The 16,052-nt window shown below is 45.3% G+C and overlaps 11 protein-coding genes and 1 non-coding gene across 12 annotated transcripts; 7 read left to right on the forward strand and 5 right to left on the reverse strand.

Moving 5' to 3' along the window:
• Window positions 1-18: 18 nt before the first annotated feature.
• On the reverse strand, window positions 19-582 carry SNT309 (Snt309p; the record flags this gene model as incomplete). The annotated part of the gene is made up of 1 exon (XM_037282086.1): window positions 19-582. One exon carries the CDS (start codon window positions 580-582, stop codon window positions 19-21), a length of 564 nt encoding a protein of 187 aa, XP_037137981.1.
• Window positions 583-744: 162 nt separating this feature from the next.
• Window positions 745-1,701, forward strand: MRP13 (mitochondrial 37S ribosomal protein mS44 MRP13; the record flags this gene model as incomplete). The annotated part of the gene is made up of 1 exon (XM_037282087.1): window positions 745-1,701. One exon carries the CDS (start codon window positions 745-747, stop codon window positions 1,699-1,701), a length of 957 nt encoding a protein of 318 aa, XP_037137982.1.
• Window positions 1,702-2,224: 523 nt separating this feature from the next.
• Window positions 2,225-4,084, forward strand: GCD2 (translation initiation factor eIF2B subunit delta; the record flags this gene model as incomplete). Its single annotated transcript, XM_037282088.1, has 1 exon — window positions 2,225-4,084. The coding sequence occupies one exon, from the start codon at window positions 2,225-2,227 to the stop codon at window positions 4,082-4,084; it is 1,860 nt and encodes a 619-aa protein (XP_037137983.1).
• Window positions 4,085-4,157: 73 nt separating this feature from the next.
• Window positions 4,158-4,580, reverse strand: MRPL51 (mitochondrial 54S ribosomal protein mL43; the record flags this gene model as incomplete). Its single annotated transcript, XM_037282089.1, has 1 exon — window positions 4,158-4,580. One exon carries the CDS (start codon window positions 4,578-4,580, stop codon window positions 4,158-4,160), a length of 423 nt encoding a protein of 140 aa, XP_037137984.1.
• An 835-nt stretch (window positions 4,581-5,415) lies between these two features.
• On the forward strand, window positions 5,416-5,965 carry TMH18 (Tmh18p; the record flags this gene model as incomplete). The annotated part of the gene is made up of 2 exons (XM_037282090.1): window positions 5,416-5,462; window positions 5,527-5,965. 2 exons carry the CDS (start codon window positions 5,416-5,418, stop codon window positions 5,963-5,965), a joined length of 486 nt encoding a protein of 161 aa, XP_037137985.1.
• A 150-nt stretch (window positions 5,966-6,115) lies between these two features.
• TOM20 (TOM complex receptor protein TOM20) lies at window positions 6,116-6,679 on the reverse strand (the record flags this gene model as incomplete). The annotated part of the gene is made up of 1 exon (XM_037282091.1): window positions 6,116-6,679. One exon carries the CDS (start codon window positions 6,677-6,679, stop codon window positions 6,116-6,118), a length of 564 nt encoding a protein of 187 aa, XP_037137986.1.
• Window positions 6,680-6,903: 224 nt separating this feature from the next.
• Window positions 6,904-7,515, forward strand: SLX9 (Slx9p; the record flags this gene model as incomplete). The annotated part of the gene is made up of 1 exon (XM_037282092.1): window positions 6,904-7,515. The coding sequence occupies one exon, from the start codon at window positions 6,904-6,906 to the stop codon at window positions 7,513-7,515; it is 612 nt and encodes a 203-aa protein (XP_037137987.1).
• A 59-nt stretch (window positions 7,516-7,574) lies between these two features.
• Window positions 7,575-10,574, reverse strand: LEC1 (Lec1p; the record flags this gene model as incomplete). The annotated part of the gene is made up of 1 exon (XM_037282093.1): window positions 7,575-10,574. One exon carries the CDS (start codon window positions 10,572-10,574, stop codon window positions 7,575-7,577), a length of 3,000 nt encoding a protein of 999 aa, XP_037137988.1.
• A 649-nt stretch (window positions 10,575-11,223) lies between these two features.
• On the forward strand, window positions 11,224-11,297 carry HG536_0Btrna5V. The gene has a single exon. It is a non-coding gene; the product is annotated as a tRNA-Val (tRNA).
• Window positions 11,298-11,772: 475 nt separating this feature from the next.
• SYT1 (Arf family guanine nucleotide exchange factor SYT1) lies at window positions 11,773-14,880 on the forward strand (the record flags this gene model as incomplete). Its single annotated transcript, XM_037282094.1, has 1 exon — window positions 11,773-14,880. One exon carries the CDS (start codon window positions 11,773-11,775, stop codon window positions 14,878-14,880), a length of 3,108 nt encoding a protein of 1,035 aa, XP_037137989.1.
• Window positions 14,881-14,952: 72 nt separating this feature from the next.
• Window positions 14,953-15,279, reverse strand: RDS3 (U2 snRNP complex subunit RDS3; the record flags this gene model as incomplete). Its single annotated transcript, XM_037282095.1, has 1 exon — window positions 14,953-15,279. One exon carries the CDS (start codon window positions 15,277-15,279, stop codon window positions 14,953-14,955), a length of 327 nt encoding a protein of 108 aa, XP_037137990.1.
• A 213-nt stretch (window positions 15,280-15,492) lies between these two features.
• On the forward strand, window positions 15,493-15,786 carry ASR1 (ubiquitin-protein ligase ASR1; the record flags this gene model as incomplete). Its single annotated transcript, XM_037282096.1, has 1 exon — window positions 15,493-15,786. One exon carries the CDS (start codon window positions 15,493-15,495, stop codon window positions 15,784-15,786), a length of 294 nt encoding a protein of 97 aa, XP_037137991.1.
• Window positions 15,787-16,052: the final 266 nt, after the last annotated feature.

Here is a 16,052-nt window from a genome sequence, read left to right on the forward strand (position 1 = left end):
ATCTAATTAAGCCAATTGTTATTCTACATTGAGTGTGTCTATCAAGCTCTTCTTCCACTGCTCCTCGAGCGCGGCGAACACACGCGCATTCTGCAGTTGCACGTTCTTCCTGTAGGAGTTGAGATTGTATATGTTTGTTTCTTGGTCGTCGATAACCTTTTGTAGCGTCGCGCTGCTAGCGGCGAGGAAGTCGTTATTGATAGCCCATTGATTAAGTAGCGTTTGTGGCATCAGTCTTTCCAGCACAAGCTCCTGGTGTCGCAGGTAGCTGTCGATCACACATAGGATGTCGACGTCACCCCGACTGTCTGTCGAGTATCTTTCCATATCTATACGGGGAATCGATCGCTTGTATTGCTGTAACAGTCTGTCGCCGTCGTACGAAGTCTCGCAGTATAAGGAATGGACAGGATAAGCTCGTAGCTCCTCTAATTTCATATCTCGGGCCTCTGGGTGAATCTCTTCCCCGTTCTTTCGCAATTCTTCTTGAATGGATTTCTCTACAGCGTCTTCATACTCCTCCAACGCCGACTCGTCATCAATAAAGGGCAAATAATCCATCTCTATGCCCAAATCTCGCATAATACTTGATCTTGAAGGCCAATGTCATCGCTATTATCTTGGTAGCCATTCCGGGTAAAAAGCGGTGTAAGTTCACTGAAAAATCGATGGATAAACCTAAGCTTAAGAGCAGCAGCAATTGGTTAGTTGATTGGAGGCTAACGGCGGTCTGTCTTCAGCCATATGCTAGTGTTCAAGAGGTTTGCTTCCAGCACTGGAGCAAAGACAGTCTTAGATGAGTTTTTCACTTACCATACAACGAATGCAGCGTTGAAACCATGGATATACCGTCCCAAGAATGCCAATATTCTCTTGACGATGGACTTGAAGGACCCAGTGACAAAGGCACCGATCAAACCACGTAAAGCGGTGCCTACGGTGGCACAGAAAGTGTTAAATGACTACGTTGCATCGATACAGCCGGGCTCGAACGAATTGTTGGAATGGGTGAGAAACTGGACTTCTGTCACAACGAGGAAAAAGGCTTTGTGGAATTACATTTCCGGCTCGCATCTCCAGAATATCCTCGTCAGTTCTTTCTTCCGAGTGGGGTTCTACACACAGGTTGTGGGTCTCTTATACTCTCGCAGACGCGACTTCGTCAAAGCTGGTAACAAGACGGCGTTCGATGTGGAGCATTTCTTTAACACTATCATAATGTGCAGTCTGCACAGAAATGCTTACAAGTGCTTGCGCGACAAGGAAGTTGCCAAAAAAAAGCTTGAAAATGCCTGGAGACAAGTCTCCAACAGGGCTAACCACACCGGCCTCGCCAATGCCTTGATAAAGACGTATTGCAAGCAGCAGGGTCTTGAGACGGTTCCGGTGCTGGAACAGTTGGCGGAAACCGAAATCAAGCTGGACCAGCCGGCGGACATCGCAACCGCGGCCGATGGCGAACTGGCGGCATTCGTGTTTGCAAACAAGAACAAGTATCTGGTCGCCAGGACGATCCAGGAGTTCAGCGAAGCTCAAGACGTCGACCCCAAGATTTCTCAGTTTGTCCAGGATTACCAGGCCGTATGCCAAAAGCTTGGCAAAGAGGACCTCTACGACTTGTACAAGAGTTCAATGGCCGAAACGTTCGCGGCAAACCAGGACAGCACCAAACAGGAAGCTCCCGAAACCGCTAACGCCTAACTAAAATCACATATAATCGTGTACATACGTTTCAATTTTCATCTTGATAAAATAGCTACGCTTTTTATGTTTAGTTATTCCAAAGCGATATTAAGAAGTTACCAGACGAAGAACATATGGAAAACATAACATTCACAGTGGCACAATGAATTTCCTGAAAGTAGCATATGATACAGCCCAATTATTGGTGTCAGCCACTTCGATCTGAGGCTCGTCCCGCGCTGGACAATGATTGTCAGACAGGGAGAAAACTGCACCGCCAAGAAAATTCACAGCGTCACCCATTGGAACCGCACGAGCAGTAACAACCGACTCGTCGTCAAATAAATCTCCTCTCGAATTTTTAGAGAATTAATCATTTACTGTCGCAGCTTATTTCACTGTATTTCGTTACCCAGCTCAAGACGCGGTTAGTACTGCCTGTAGAAAAAACTTGAAGAAGCATTACGTTATGTCGATGAGTTGGCAAAGAATTGTTGAGAGGATACCATTTTGGTCTTCCAAGTGTTCTGGCTAGCTGAGAATGAGTCTGAGTGAAGAGGTTATCCCGAAGAAAGCTTCCAAAGATGCAGCAGGCGCTTCTGACGCTCCTACGCCTGCGGAAGGGACCAAGAAGCTCTCGAACAAGGAATTGAAAGAGCTAAAGAAGCGCGAGAAGGCTGCCAAACGTTCGGCAAAGAAGCAAGAAAGTGGCATTTCAATCGAGCAACAACAGCAGCAGGCTCAAGCGAAGAGAGAGAAGAAACAGCAGCAGCGTGAGCAACAATTGCAGCACCAGAAGGAACAACAGAGGAAACAGGAAGAGAGAAGGAAAAAGGTGAAGCAGAACTTGAAGAAAAATACGCTGTTTGGCCATTTGGAGACGACGGCTGAAAGAAGGGCAACGATTTTGGCTGTAACAGGTGCTATCAGTTCGTCGAAGGCGTCGCGAATCACGGCTGCGGGCCTGATGTTGCCTGCAGTTACCAGCGCATTAACAGGATCGCAGATTCCTATCAACTCGTCACTGCACACATCCAGCGGTGCCTCCACCGCCACCTCAGGTGCAAATACAACGAATGGCGGCAGCGGCGATGCCAAGAATGATATTTCCAAGGGATTAGCTTCGATGAGCCTAGAAAGCGAGGAGTTTTCGGTGGTGCCAGGTGTCGGATCTGTGATCCCGAATGTGATCGAGCAGTCCTTCGATAGCCCGCAACTAGTCTCATCCGTTAAGGAACTTTTGCTCAACAAAGAGTTCATTCACCCGGCCGTCTCACTGCTAACTTCGCGTATAGCCAATTACATGATTGTTGGTTCCATACCTCGGTGCATAGCAATGTTGGAAGCGTTTCAAACCGTGATAAGAGATTATCAAACTCCTTCGGGCACAACATTATCTCGTAACCTGACGAGTTATTTATCCCACCAGATAGACATTTTGAAGAAGGCGAGACCCCTCAGCGTTACAATGGGTAACGCCATCAGATGGCTCAAGCAGGAAATTTCGCTCATTGATCCTTGCACACCTGACAAGGAAGCCAAGAGAGACCTATGCGAGAAGATAGCACAGTTTGCGCGCGAGAAGATAGAACTTGCCGACCAGCTAATTATCGGATCTGCTTCCGACCATGTGGAGAACAATTCCACTATTGTCACCTACGGTTCTTCCAAGGTTCTGACAGATCTTTTACTTCACAATGCCGTTGACTTGCAGAAGAAGTTCAAGGTTATCGTGGTGGATTCGAGGCCGTTGTTTGAAGGCAGGAAAATGGCTGATGTCTTGAGAAGCCACGGTGTTGACGTGACCTATGCTTTGATAACAAGTTTAGATGGCATCCTCAATATGTCAGTAGATTACGTTTTCCTGGGTGCGCACTCAATTCTGTCCAACGGCTTCCTGTATTCAAGAGTAGGCACCGCCATGTTGGCCATGAGTGCAAAGAGACGTAACATCCCCGTGCTGGTCTGTTGCGAGAGTCTGAAATTCTCTCAAAGAGTACAGCTTGATAGCGTCACCTTCAATGAGCTTGCTGATCCGGAAGATCTTACCACGATAGATTCCCGAAACCTAGTAGACAGGAACAACGTAAGGGGAACCCTTTTGAAACAATTCCTGAAGGAACGCAAAGAGGAGAAGCAGAAAATGGCATTAGAGAACAAGGCCAACAACAAGTCTACAAACGGTGCCTCCTCGACAAGGGCGGACTCCCACTCGCTTGATGATGATAAGGCAGGCCGGAACATCCTGGATGGATGGCAGAACATACCAAGCCTGAACATTGTGAACATCCTGTACGACCTCACCCCGCCAGAATACATCAAAAAGATTATCACAGAGTTTGGAGCTCTACCACCGTCATCAGTCCCAGTCATACTGAGGGAATACAAAAGTTCTGCCTGAATTTTGCATCAAAAGTACCTCATGCCCGGCCTTCATTGGCAATAGTATTTACAAGCTACTTACACCTACCTCGCTAGACTCTGTATCTCATAGACGCATGAATTGGTGACCAAACACCTCTCACGCTCTTGTTCAAGGTCTCCACGTTATCATTCTTCGTTCTCCTACGCAGTATCTCGCCACTTGAGTCCTTCAGCAGCTTTAGCTTGTTCTCGACGTTATCGATATTCAAGTTCCTCACGCAAATCACCTTTTCCCGTCCATTGTTGTACTGTGCTCTAAGCAGCGGATGCCCCGACTTCCTCAACACCTCGAACTGGATAAACGGGTACTGAGACCCCAATTTCTCAAGCCTCTTCGACGTCAAAAACTCCCGCATTCCTTGCGATGACCCTCCCCAATTGCAATATTGCAACGTAATCTTCTTGCAGGGAAATACAAACGCTCCAACACCGTTCCGTGCAATAGATGCCTGTTTAACTGCCTTCACAACCATCGTAAATGTTCCTCGATCCTACCAACTAGCTCCCACTTATGTAGCAATGCTAGTTTTATATGTAGCTGTTGAAGATGTCTGAATTGAAATTAACTAGCGTTCGTTTGCAGTGACACTTTACTGCATAAATGGGTATGCTTATCGCTTTGAACGAACATTCATCCGAAGCTGCGAGAGGTCCTGGGTTCAATTCCAGGCCCGCGCTATTGGTTTCCATGGAAACCAAGAAGCCAAATAGCAGATGGTCGGCGGTCGGTCGGAGGGTCTTAGACTAGGCCTGGGATGGGTAAGGAAGATCGAAACACTGCCTTAGCGCGTATGATTCATATAGTCTTTATTAGTTTATCCGAGCAGGCTTGTCTGCCGAGTATCATAATATACGAATATTAACGAGTTACCTGCTATTGTCCATGATTTCCGTCATCGAGTACTGGTGACCGGACCTCGTTATTGACGTAGTTTTGTTCGAGTGCTCATCTTAAAGAAATATTTACCTGATTGCCTACCCGTTGCAATTTACATTTTTCAACAAGCTGCAACAACATCTATCAATCCATGTTTAGCCGCTTGAAACAGCAATACTCACAAACTACCCATTTGTAGATAGTGATAAACTCAGAATTACTCACACTCTACGAAAGGAAGGTTTCGCGAATTCTTGTTGCTGGAAGCGGCGCTACCAAGTTGAAGTGTACCTATTACCCGGTCACTCGGATGACATGCCTGGTTAAAAGGGATATCGTAGTATATAAAGGTCTGGGGAGAAGAGCAGGGAATCTTGCGTGGATCAAAGTTCACAGTTTGCTGACTTTCAGTGAGTCCTCTGGTTGGAACAATGTCATTATTGAAACCTGCCTCGCATCTTTTGTTTTATTCTTTTGTGTATGTAGGAAGAACGTCGTTTCTGAACGGTTTGGGACGGATATACTAACACTCAGGGTGACAGCTTTGGTGGTACAACGTTCTACTCGTATGTGGCTTCGCCGCTAGCATTCAAAGTCTTGGACAAGGATCATTTCTCGGCGTTGCAAAATAAGGTGTTTCCGTACTTCTTTCAGATGCAATCCTTCTCGCCAGCGGTCTTGGCGTTGACGGCACCCTTTGTCCTCACCAGCGGACCGATGGCTGCCCTCGCTACCGCCTCGGTCGGGGGGCTGGCCAATCTGTGCTGGTTGCTTCCCTTGACGCGCAGAATCAAGGAGGAAAGAAGAGCAGTAGCAGACAGACTCAAGGGTGACGAGTTGGAAGCGGCTGATGAGCCCCTGCGCAAGCAGTTTGGCAAGTATCACGGTATGAGTCTGCTGTGTAATCTGACCAACGTCTGCGGCATGCTAGTCTACGGCGTTTACCTGTGTAGAGGCCTTATCAGACACGTCCCAAAGTAGAGGATTGCAATGGATCAAATCTGAGACTTGTTTCGCATATATGCTATGTACAAAAAAAGGTAACGATCAGAACCTGGAGCGCTGACGAATGTGCAGGAAAAAGAATAACAGCAAGGGCTTGTATCATGGAATGGGTTGGAAGATGGCAGATTATTCATCAATTTCGTTCGCTTCTGCCATAGCAGCACTCTCAGCCTGTTGCGCGGCGACTTGATCCTTTGCTCCACTTAGAAAAGTTGAAATGTTCGCAGGAGGCAGAATAGCAATCATCATAACGATGTACTCGTAGACGGCCTCCGGGACGCTTCTCTGATATATGCCTAGCAAGTCCGCTGGATTTGGATAAACGCTCAGAGCCTTGTAGAACTTGGATGCTGATTCCAGCTCTTTGCCGGGTGCCATAGACAAACGTTCACCTAGCTCCACATTTGTGGTAAATGTAGTTTCTCTTTGTGATGGATCACTTGGAATAGGGTCAGTAACCAATTCTTGAGTCAAGAATTCGCGAACATTTTGCAGCTTCACCTGTTTAGCTTCCTCTTGTTCCTTCCTCTGCAATTCAGCTTGTTTCTTGACCTTCTGCCTCAATTGTTTCCTAAATTCTGGGTTATTTCTTCTCTTATGATCAAAATACAACGCATAACCGGTCAAAGAGACGGCTGCAAGTACACCAGTAATTGTCAAAGCCCGAGCAATAGAATTTCCTTGCGACATTTCCCAAAGATTTGCACTTTACCAGCCAGCTAAACAATATCCCGATGCTCAAATCATTGTAATCCTTGAAGTTATCAGAGTTCTTGGACCTTATGAGCTTTTAAGAATGTTGAAAAATTTTCACATCACGTGCCAAAGTCGAAGATAGAAAGCTCATCTCATCGCATGTCCTTTAAAAGAACTTGAGTCCTCAGGCAGTTGAGATTGGCCTTGGGAGTTCCGGGATGGTAGCCAAGAGGAGGACAACACTCAGAAACAAAGCAGCGGCTGCAGCAGCGAGAAATCTTGAGGAAGTGGAGGACGAAGAGCTGGACGTGAGTTCGAGATCGTTCCTGCATCAGCCGAGGGAATCCAAGAAGGAAAAGCAGTTGAACAAGCACCAGATATTCCTGAATCGAGTGCTGGAGAAATCGTCAGGACGCGATGATCTCGCAGGAATATCAAAATCAGCAGTAAGGCGTCGGAAGCGAAAGCTTAGAGATGAGTTGAAACCGAGGATGGGCGATCTTCTGACATCGCTCCGTGAGGAAGATGATTTGAAGCAGCACGTACTCGAGGGCTCCACTGACGGGGGTCCTAGCGATGGCAACTCGGATCCGATAGCTAAGAAGAACGTGGTTAGAGTGCTTTCAAAGGATGAGCGTCGAGCTGGCGAACTAGGCTATGTTCATATAAGGAAAAACGAGCCCAACATCAGAAATCAAAAGGGAGCCAAGGCACTATCGATAAGGGAAACGTCCAGGATGAACGATATACTGCACAATAGTAGCTTCCAACAGAACCCCTTTGGCGCCTTGCGCGAAGCCATAATGATGAAGCAGCAGGATCGTCAGTGAAGATGGTGATTCAGAAGGGGTCTTACCGGAGTATAAAATGTATAGCAATAACAGCTGTGTTAAACATGCGCAGGTGAAAGCATCTTTCTTAGTTCACCTTCGAAAACCTGGGTGCCAAATCTCATGATCTCGCTCTCGTCAACCTTCCTATTCAGCAAAATCTGATATTCTTCTTCCAAATCTTTTTCATTGTCATCGAAAAGAGCTTCATAATCCGCAACGTCGAGATCCAGATCGACCAGATCTCCATCCTGCAAACCCAATGTCTCGGTGTTAGAAGGCATGACAAAGGAATTCAGCTGCTTCCATTTCTCTTCAAGAACTTTCGTCGCGTGCCGGTTGATTTTAACATCATCTTTTTTCCGCTTCTTATCCAGAAGCTTGCTATAGGCCTTCCGTGCAATTTGCTTCTTTTCTATAACGTTGTCCAGTTGGTTGATCAACAGAGAGACCTCAATGTCGGAGGATTGCAGCAAGCAATCGAAATCGATCCTACCGTCGGCTGATCCGTATTTGCTTTGTTGTAGAAATTTCACAACGTCCACAATCCATGTTACAAACCCTTCGAATATTCCTTCGGTATCATGGACGTACACATCGTGGATAAACTCGAGAAATGAGTCCTCATGCTTCGTAACCAGGTCATTAATGCTTTCAACAACATTAAAGCGTGTCGAAGCTCCTAGCTGTCCTTCAAGGAAACTATCAATAAGTTTTATCAAATCGTTCATGAACTTTTCAAAGTTCTTCAGCGCAATATCCACCCTCGCGACCTTGAAAATTCTAACCATAGGTTCGTAAAGAAGTGCCATGATTGATTTGAGCAGCTGTGACAATTCTGGGTCTTGCCATAGCTTTTTCATTAGCTTCTTGTCCCGCTCCCTAATGTAAAGGTGCAAGAGTTCCTTGATGCGAGAGAATAGAGCACCTTCGTCTTTTGGCCCATCTGGATGATTCTCGTCAAGATTATCCTGTTTTGACTTCCATGCTGCATAAGACTCGATAACTTCTCCTACCACCTCATGCGAAATGCTTCCGGATTCGGCTTTCCTCAGCAGAATTACCAGGGATATGGGGGTCTTGGTGGTTTCCGACTCCTCTTGAGCACTTTGCATGTCCATAATTGCTCCATCATCATTTTCGAAGATGACAGCTTTTAAGCACTTGATAATCTCCAAATTCAGAGCTGAGACCTCGATTATTTTGGTTTCCAGTTCTTGTATAACTTTTTCCTGGTTCCTCAAATCATCCGATAGGACCGTAGCAAACATAGTTTGAAGCAGAGACTGGCTTCCAAAGGGTTGAGCCATGAACAAATCTATCATTGCCTTCATAATCCCCATCGGGTTCGTCAATTTCAGTATTTGTGCCATCACTCCATAAGGCATTAATCTATGCAGTTTTTTAACCTGGTTGAAAAACTCGTAACCGCCGTCATTACCCAAAAACATTTGATAAATTGTTGAAGACACATAGATTTTGCACCATTCGACAAAGCTTAATAACAGAGGAGATAGGTCGCGCATCCTGGTCTTTACTTTCAATTCTTGCATCAAACCCAGAAGATAGCCCTCATCTCGCAGCAGGGATGTCTTAAATTCCTTCATCGACTCCTGCAATTTCAGCGATTTTTCCAAAGCAAGTTTTTGGAACTTTACTTGAATCTCCAAATTTCGCACGTCAACCAAATTCCGCTGTGCAATGTCTTCACGTATTTCTCGAGATAGCATCTCATACTTGATGGGTGAAACAGTGAAAAATCTCGAAAGGATAGAACTCGAAGCGATCTCCTTGTCAGAGCATAATGTGCGTAGGTACTGTCTCAATGAAGTTCTCATTCTTTCGCAGAGAAGTTTGCTATCTCTAAATTCCCACGCGTCATGGAACTCCTCCATAGCTTCGGTATCCTCATCTTCATCTGAGTTCTCCGCAGAATCCGTTCTATCAATATCTCCTGTCGAATTAGATTGCGTCACATCATCCGGAAAAGTAGAAATAATTCTTTCCTTAGGAGTATAAGGAACGTCAGATGTAGCTACGGCTTGCACACTTTTTTTCGTCCTATGTGGTAAACGGGCAAGTCTTTTTCCTGGAAAATCCGTCTTCAGCGAATGTGATAGTTGTTTGAAATCTTCATAGCTTTTAGCGGTGTAGTACTGTTGCTTAGATTCGGACTCTCGCGAGGCTCTCAATATAAAGTAATGCGGGTTCTTAGATGACTTAGCCGAATCACCAGAATCCATAATGTTGAGTTTTGAGAACAGTGCGGCTGATGAAGATGCCATACTAAACGTACTCTTCATCCATCTCGGAGATAAAGGGGTGCCTTTCGGAGAGGCCACTTTCTTTCTTTCCGGAAACAAATCCGTCTCATGCACCACCGCTACGATGTTTAGATCCCATCCGCCTATAAAGATTGGTTCGGTTGCCATCAGATATTGCAAGTTCTCTCTGCTCGGCATGGTAAATTGTTCTATCACCGTGCTCTTCTTTGCTCCATTTTGCTTCAGCATAAACTTGTCTTGGCAATAATATTCTGTTTCCTGAGAGGTACCGATTCCGGAGTTGAATAACAGCAGCAGAGCTTTGCTCAATTTTGTCGAGATTTTCTTGCGTTTGGTAGATTCCTCCCTGTTATAACTATCACTGAAACCCAGTTCCATGAAGTGTTCAAAAAATACCTGAACCTTCTCCTGCCAAAATGATTCGTCAGATGCCAAATCCTTAGATAACAGCGGAAACGGTATGACGAACCGCTGCAATACGTAGCTCAACATCGGGAATTCTGTTTCAACTTGCAGGGCAACAGAGGAACTGTCGCTCTTTTCTTCCAAGGAGCTCTTATTTGTGCTGGATCTTGGTGACACACTGCTCTTGGCATGCTTCAAGGCTCGCTTCATAGACGACCTTTTTGCCCTTGGATCCTCATTGCTGAAGGGAAAACCGAACTTTCTTAATGCATACTGGTTGTTCAAAGCGGCAAATTCGCGGTCCAGTTGATACTTGAGTAATTCCCTCTTAAGATAATGCTCCTCGGTTGGGTCTAGTGTCCTAGGCATTTCGAAGGCAGAAGTGGGTTCTGGCCTTGTCAGCAAACTAGCGGATGTTCCGAGCGTCGATAGCCAAAGCTCAAAGTGTTGTGGCCTTCTAATCAGACCTCCATTGTTGTTGTTAATTCGCTAATGAGCCTTTTTTCGTCCAGAGTTAGCGATGACTGAAATGCTTTGCATGTGTCAACAAGATCAACAGATCTCCTATTGCAATGGCAGATAGAACTAATGATTATCAACAACAAAATGCGTGGCCACTGTGACGCCTTCGAGTAACTGAGAAGGCTCACGAGCCTGAAAACTCCAATTGGCTGCTCATAGGAAGACGTTGTATCGCTTATCAGCGGTGACCTGCCTGAGCATGCTACCTTGATCATTGACTATTATTCAATAAATGAGCATCGAAGGTTGCTCCCCTATTCACAACAAGACCTGGAAACGGTCAATCTTGAACAACAACTGTAACCAGAACAAGAACCCAGCTCTCCTATCTCCAAAACAGGATCTTTGAAGGCAACATGACGCTCCCTAGTGTGGTTCAAGTTTTTAAAAGATGCAGCTTGATAACAAACGCTATATTTGCCGCCGAAATGTGTGGGGTACCCTGCTTAATCACGGCAGATATGGAGCTTAATTAATACGCAAAAAACAAAACATTGGTTTCGTGGTCTAGTTGGTTATGGCATCTGCTTAACACGCAGAACGTCCCCAGTTCGATCCTGGGCGAAATCAAATTTTTTTATTTCTCATCTTTTAGCCGCCGCTTCGGACAATTGAATTAACTTTATATAAGGTGACGAGAACCGTTGAAATCCCCACGCTGCAAGGGCATGAGTCACCGTCTCCGAGGACCACGTAGCCTGAGCTCAGACCTACCATTGCTTGAACCGTAATCCGAGTGATAATGCTATTAGCTAGAGCTTGTCTTGTTCGTGTACTTGACTGCTGGGGTATTGACCTCTTTTCCTCCAAACTGCGTGTGCTAGCACGAAATAAAGGAGAGACACATCCGGATACGGAACTTTAAAAGTAAACGATAGTCTTCTTCTCAGTGTAATTGAGGTTTGATTTGTCTTCCCAATTGAAAGCAAAAGGTTCAGACGTAAGAGCAAATCAGTAGTTTTACTATTGGTCGGTAACTTCACAAGATTTCGCATTCTCTTACAGAAAGAGGTGTAGTGAGATCCATGCCATCTAATTATTAGACATGAATCAATCATTAGCGATGTTGATGAAGCTGAAGCTGTTTCAGGCAGGTCATCCGGATAGCTCTGATGAGAGAGATTTCCCGATAGGCCATAAGAAGGACAAGAAGCACAAACTTTGGGGCAAATCAAGACTTGGTGGACACAATGGCAAGAGTTTACCGGAATTGTCCAGTGGAATTACACATGAATCACCGCAGTTGAAATCTATTGGCGAAGAAGAGAGCTCAAAAGCTCGCAAGAGCGAACTGGATCCAGAGGGAAGCCAGGATGGGAATCTCAGTACACAGGGCTCTGGAAGAAGAAATGGGAAATTACGAAATCTGAAGCATAAAATCAGCTTGCATGATATCAAGTCTTTCAGATCATCCTCTTCGCAAAGTGTCAAGCAGGCAGATGCCGACCAGAAAGGACGGCCTCGCAGCTCTGGGGACGACGAATCGAGCCACGCGCTAGACAACGAGATGACTAAACGAGGAAATGGCGAAGTTGCCCGCGCTCCTATGTATTCTACTAGCTCGGTTTGGTCTGCGAGGTCTCCAAGTTCTGCTGCGAAGACCGAGTACCACGGTCACACTTCCACGGCATCGTCGGTTCGCTTTTCAAGCAACATAACTAGCAGCAGGTCACACGCGTCGATTGCATTCCATCATTCAAGAAGCGGTTCCATGGAGGTCAAAGGCTCGAAGATCAGATCAGCGCCGATGGGCCGCCGGAGAAGTCGGACGGTTGGTGGTTCTGACTGCGTGGAACCAAATAAACATACTCCACTGGCTGGAGCGACGGGTAGCGACTTTATGTCATCTATCACCTCCCATCTGGGAAGATCCCGCAGCAGCTCCCAAGCTAGCAGGTCGCCGCTTATAAGCTCACAAAGCAATTCGCATATACAATTTCCTAATACTGCCGCGGTGCGTGCAGCGACGCCACCAACGCCGCCCAGATTATCGAACGGTACTATCCCGTTCCCCACGGCTGGTTCTCAGCAAGCAATGAGCCAGCAATCTATATCAAGGAGAAGCAGCTCATTGGTTAATGCATTCAATAGCTTTGTCAACTTGAGGTCATCCAGCGCATCCTCGATGAAAGGCCCCTCCGTCAAAACACTCACTCCCAAATTTGACATTTCTCTGGATGATTTCTCAGAACCTCCAGAGCCTACGCCGGATGAATCGCCAAAAGAATATTTACTCAAGTTGGGGCAGTTTGGTAAATTTATCGGGATTATTCTTTGTAGCGAGAATGATCCATTCAAACTGCAGTCATTGAAGTACTTTCTAACCCATTACTTCGATTTTAATCATGATCCCCTGGATATATCACTGCGAAAGCTGCTGATGTTTTTGGACTTGCCAAAAGAGACCCAGCAGATTGACAGGCTGCTCTCCGTCTTCAGTCAAGTTTACTACGAAGTGCAACTGGCAACCGAGGCTTTTTGTCCTTGGAGTAACAGCGATCAAGTATACTTCGTGGCTTTCTCTCTCTTAATGTTACACACCGATTATTTCAATCCAAGAAACCGATTCAAGATGACGAAATGTGAGTTCATTGGCTTAGTTCATGATGATCAGCAGTCAGACGGTTTCAAAATACCCAAAGAGATACTTGCATACTATTATGATAACATTGTCGCTAAGGAATCGCCAAAATTCGATTTTTTTTCTGTTCAGCAACCATTAAACAGCTCTGACGTTCGAGCTCAGAACGAGACTTCGGGGTCTCACTCCTCGCCCGTTTATTCCCCTATTGAAATCATCAATGCAGCTGGATCACTGGCATATCAAGATCAAATCCCCGTGACCTACGCATCGCGTGGTCGCGTCTCTTCGAATTCCTATTCCTCGTATTTTCCCCATGTTCCAATCTCAACTTCAAGCAGCAGTGCTTCAGTTTTACAAGATGATGTCGATATATACTCGCATATCTTAGAAAATTCTCTTTCCGAAATGGATATGAGTGGCGAGGTTAACAGATACTGGGACGACAATTGCATTTCACGGCCGTTGACTAGTGCTAACAACAGATATGCCAAATATTTTTCAATCCTGAAAGAGATAAAGGGCGGCTATCTGAAGATACGCAAAGACCTTGTGGCAAGAATTGCATTACCAAATTTTGAGATCTTAAACGAATCTGACGACGATTATAGGTACCTGAAGATTATTCAGATGGGTGAAATTCAACACCTTACTATCAATAAGAAGTTTTCCATTGTTGGAGCAGTGCATAAGATTTCATGGAAGAAAGAGTACGCGATTCTTACTCCCTCTGGGCTACTGATATTTGATTGCATGGATTGGGTCAGTCCTGACCTTGTGAAGGATGAAAAAACAGGCACATCTAATTATATTATTGAGTACAAATGTGACGCCCCTATTATATCTGAGTCTCCGATTTGCTGTAATGGGCTTCTCGCTATTCGAAAAGAGGATGAAATGGCCAAAACTGGCATCTTTTATTGCCAAACGGCCGATGAGCATAACCTCGACGCTGAGTTGGCAGATATCCCAGCAGATTGCATAATGCATCTGCATGGCTCGCAAAAGGTTAACGTCTGGAAATGTTCCGGTCAATATGAGCGGGACAATTGGATCGATGCGATTAACTTAATGGCCGCATACGATGGTTGCTACTACAAGCCAGGTTCTTTGGACAATAGCATTATGACCCTGAGAAAGCATTCCATGAAAGAACGGATAAGCAAGCTGGAACATTCAACTGAGGAGAAAGCTGCCAAGCTGCGAGAACTGCAAACAGTGATGCCGCTTTATCGCCAATGTATGCCTCTAAGCTATAAAACTAGAAATGAATTGACGGCCCATATCAAACAGCTGGCTGTAAGAATGGACTGGCTAGTTTATGAAACAAAACGAAATGAAGTGTATTTGGATGTCATTCGGCAAGTAGATGCCAGCTTCCAACTATGTCTGAACAAAGCTTCCGAAGCAGAAGATTTTGACTCGCGTAACAACGTTAATTCGATCCATGAAAGCTTTATTTTCAGTGAGGAACTGATACCAGCACGTCACGCTGAAGACAGCTCAAAGTTCAACGACAGTTTGGAGATCGATACCAATGACTTCTTTCTGGAAGGTTATAATGATAGGTGACCTGAAACAGTTTTGTAGCGTCTTCAGAATTTATTCATATTGGTACCCAAGAGTGGGCCATAAAACAAAATCTCATCTATTACTCAAAGTCTTTTTTTCGAAGTGCTTGTCAGTCCTGTTACTACCAATATTTATAATCCTAGGACAACCGTCACGGCTTTTCTCAAGCCTACAGCACTCCCAACAGTAAAAAGCTTCTGTCACACCGGTAGATCCACATATTATGCAATTTATGCCACTTCTGCCGAAAGCACACTGCTCGCAAATTCTGACTTTACTTCTTGGTCTCTCTAGGGTGTCACATATTGGACATTTCCCGTCGCATTTCTCACAAAGCAAGCCAATGTGAGTCCCAGGCTGCTTCATACACATAACTAGATCCAGTTGATGGCGCGACATGCTTAATATGGTCTCTCTGCTCGAGAGCTTCTTGCTCGACAGTGCGAAACTGAGAGGTTATGTGCTTTTAAAGTGTGTTCAGATCAAGACTACTTTGAGATGATAAGTAGAGAAACTACGCAAGTGAAGCAAGTGAAGCAAGTGAAGCAAGTGAAGCAAGTGAAGCAAAGGAGGCTGATTGGAGTGATATAAAGTTCTAAAGAACCTCGGGAAATGCCCGAAGTGCTCCAGGCTTTGTGCTCCATATGTTTAACAGAGATAGGTGGGGAATTCGGAGAACTTAGTCCCTGCAAGCACAAATTCCATCAGGAATGTATCAGACAATGGCACACTTGTGCTCCGGACCTGAGATGTCCTGCTTGTCGGGTCGAATCGGACTCTTTCATTGTTGCAGGACAACATAAGATTGACTTGACGACAGGATTCAAGGTGAAGACGCTAGTTGATGCTCAGCAGACCGAATTGCTCGACCGCTTAAATAATACGGCGGTATGTAGAGATCAATAACATCGCTGAAGTTTAAGATGCAGCAGTTTTTGGTCTGGCACCTTAACGGAACTGATTCTAGTGAGTTGCGCAAGGTTACGGAGATAGAACAGCACTCGTTAATTGAACGGTTGATGAACCACTTAGCAGGTATCTGGTTGACCCAGAGATGCAAAACAAGTAAATAGGGCGTGATCCTGCCGCTGTGAAAGCCACCTATAGTTTAGTCTGTTTATCAAAATACAAATAGAACTCTAAACTTAACATTTTCATACCCTGAAGAGTTT

The sequence above is a fragment of the Torulaspora globosa genome, chromosome 2 (genome assembly GCF_014133895.1).
Source record: "Torulaspora globosa chromosome 2, complete sequence".
NCBI classification, from domain to species: domain Eukaryota; kingdom Fungi; phylum Ascomycota; class Saccharomycetes; order Saccharomycetales; family Saccharomycetaceae; genus Torulaspora; species Torulaspora globosa.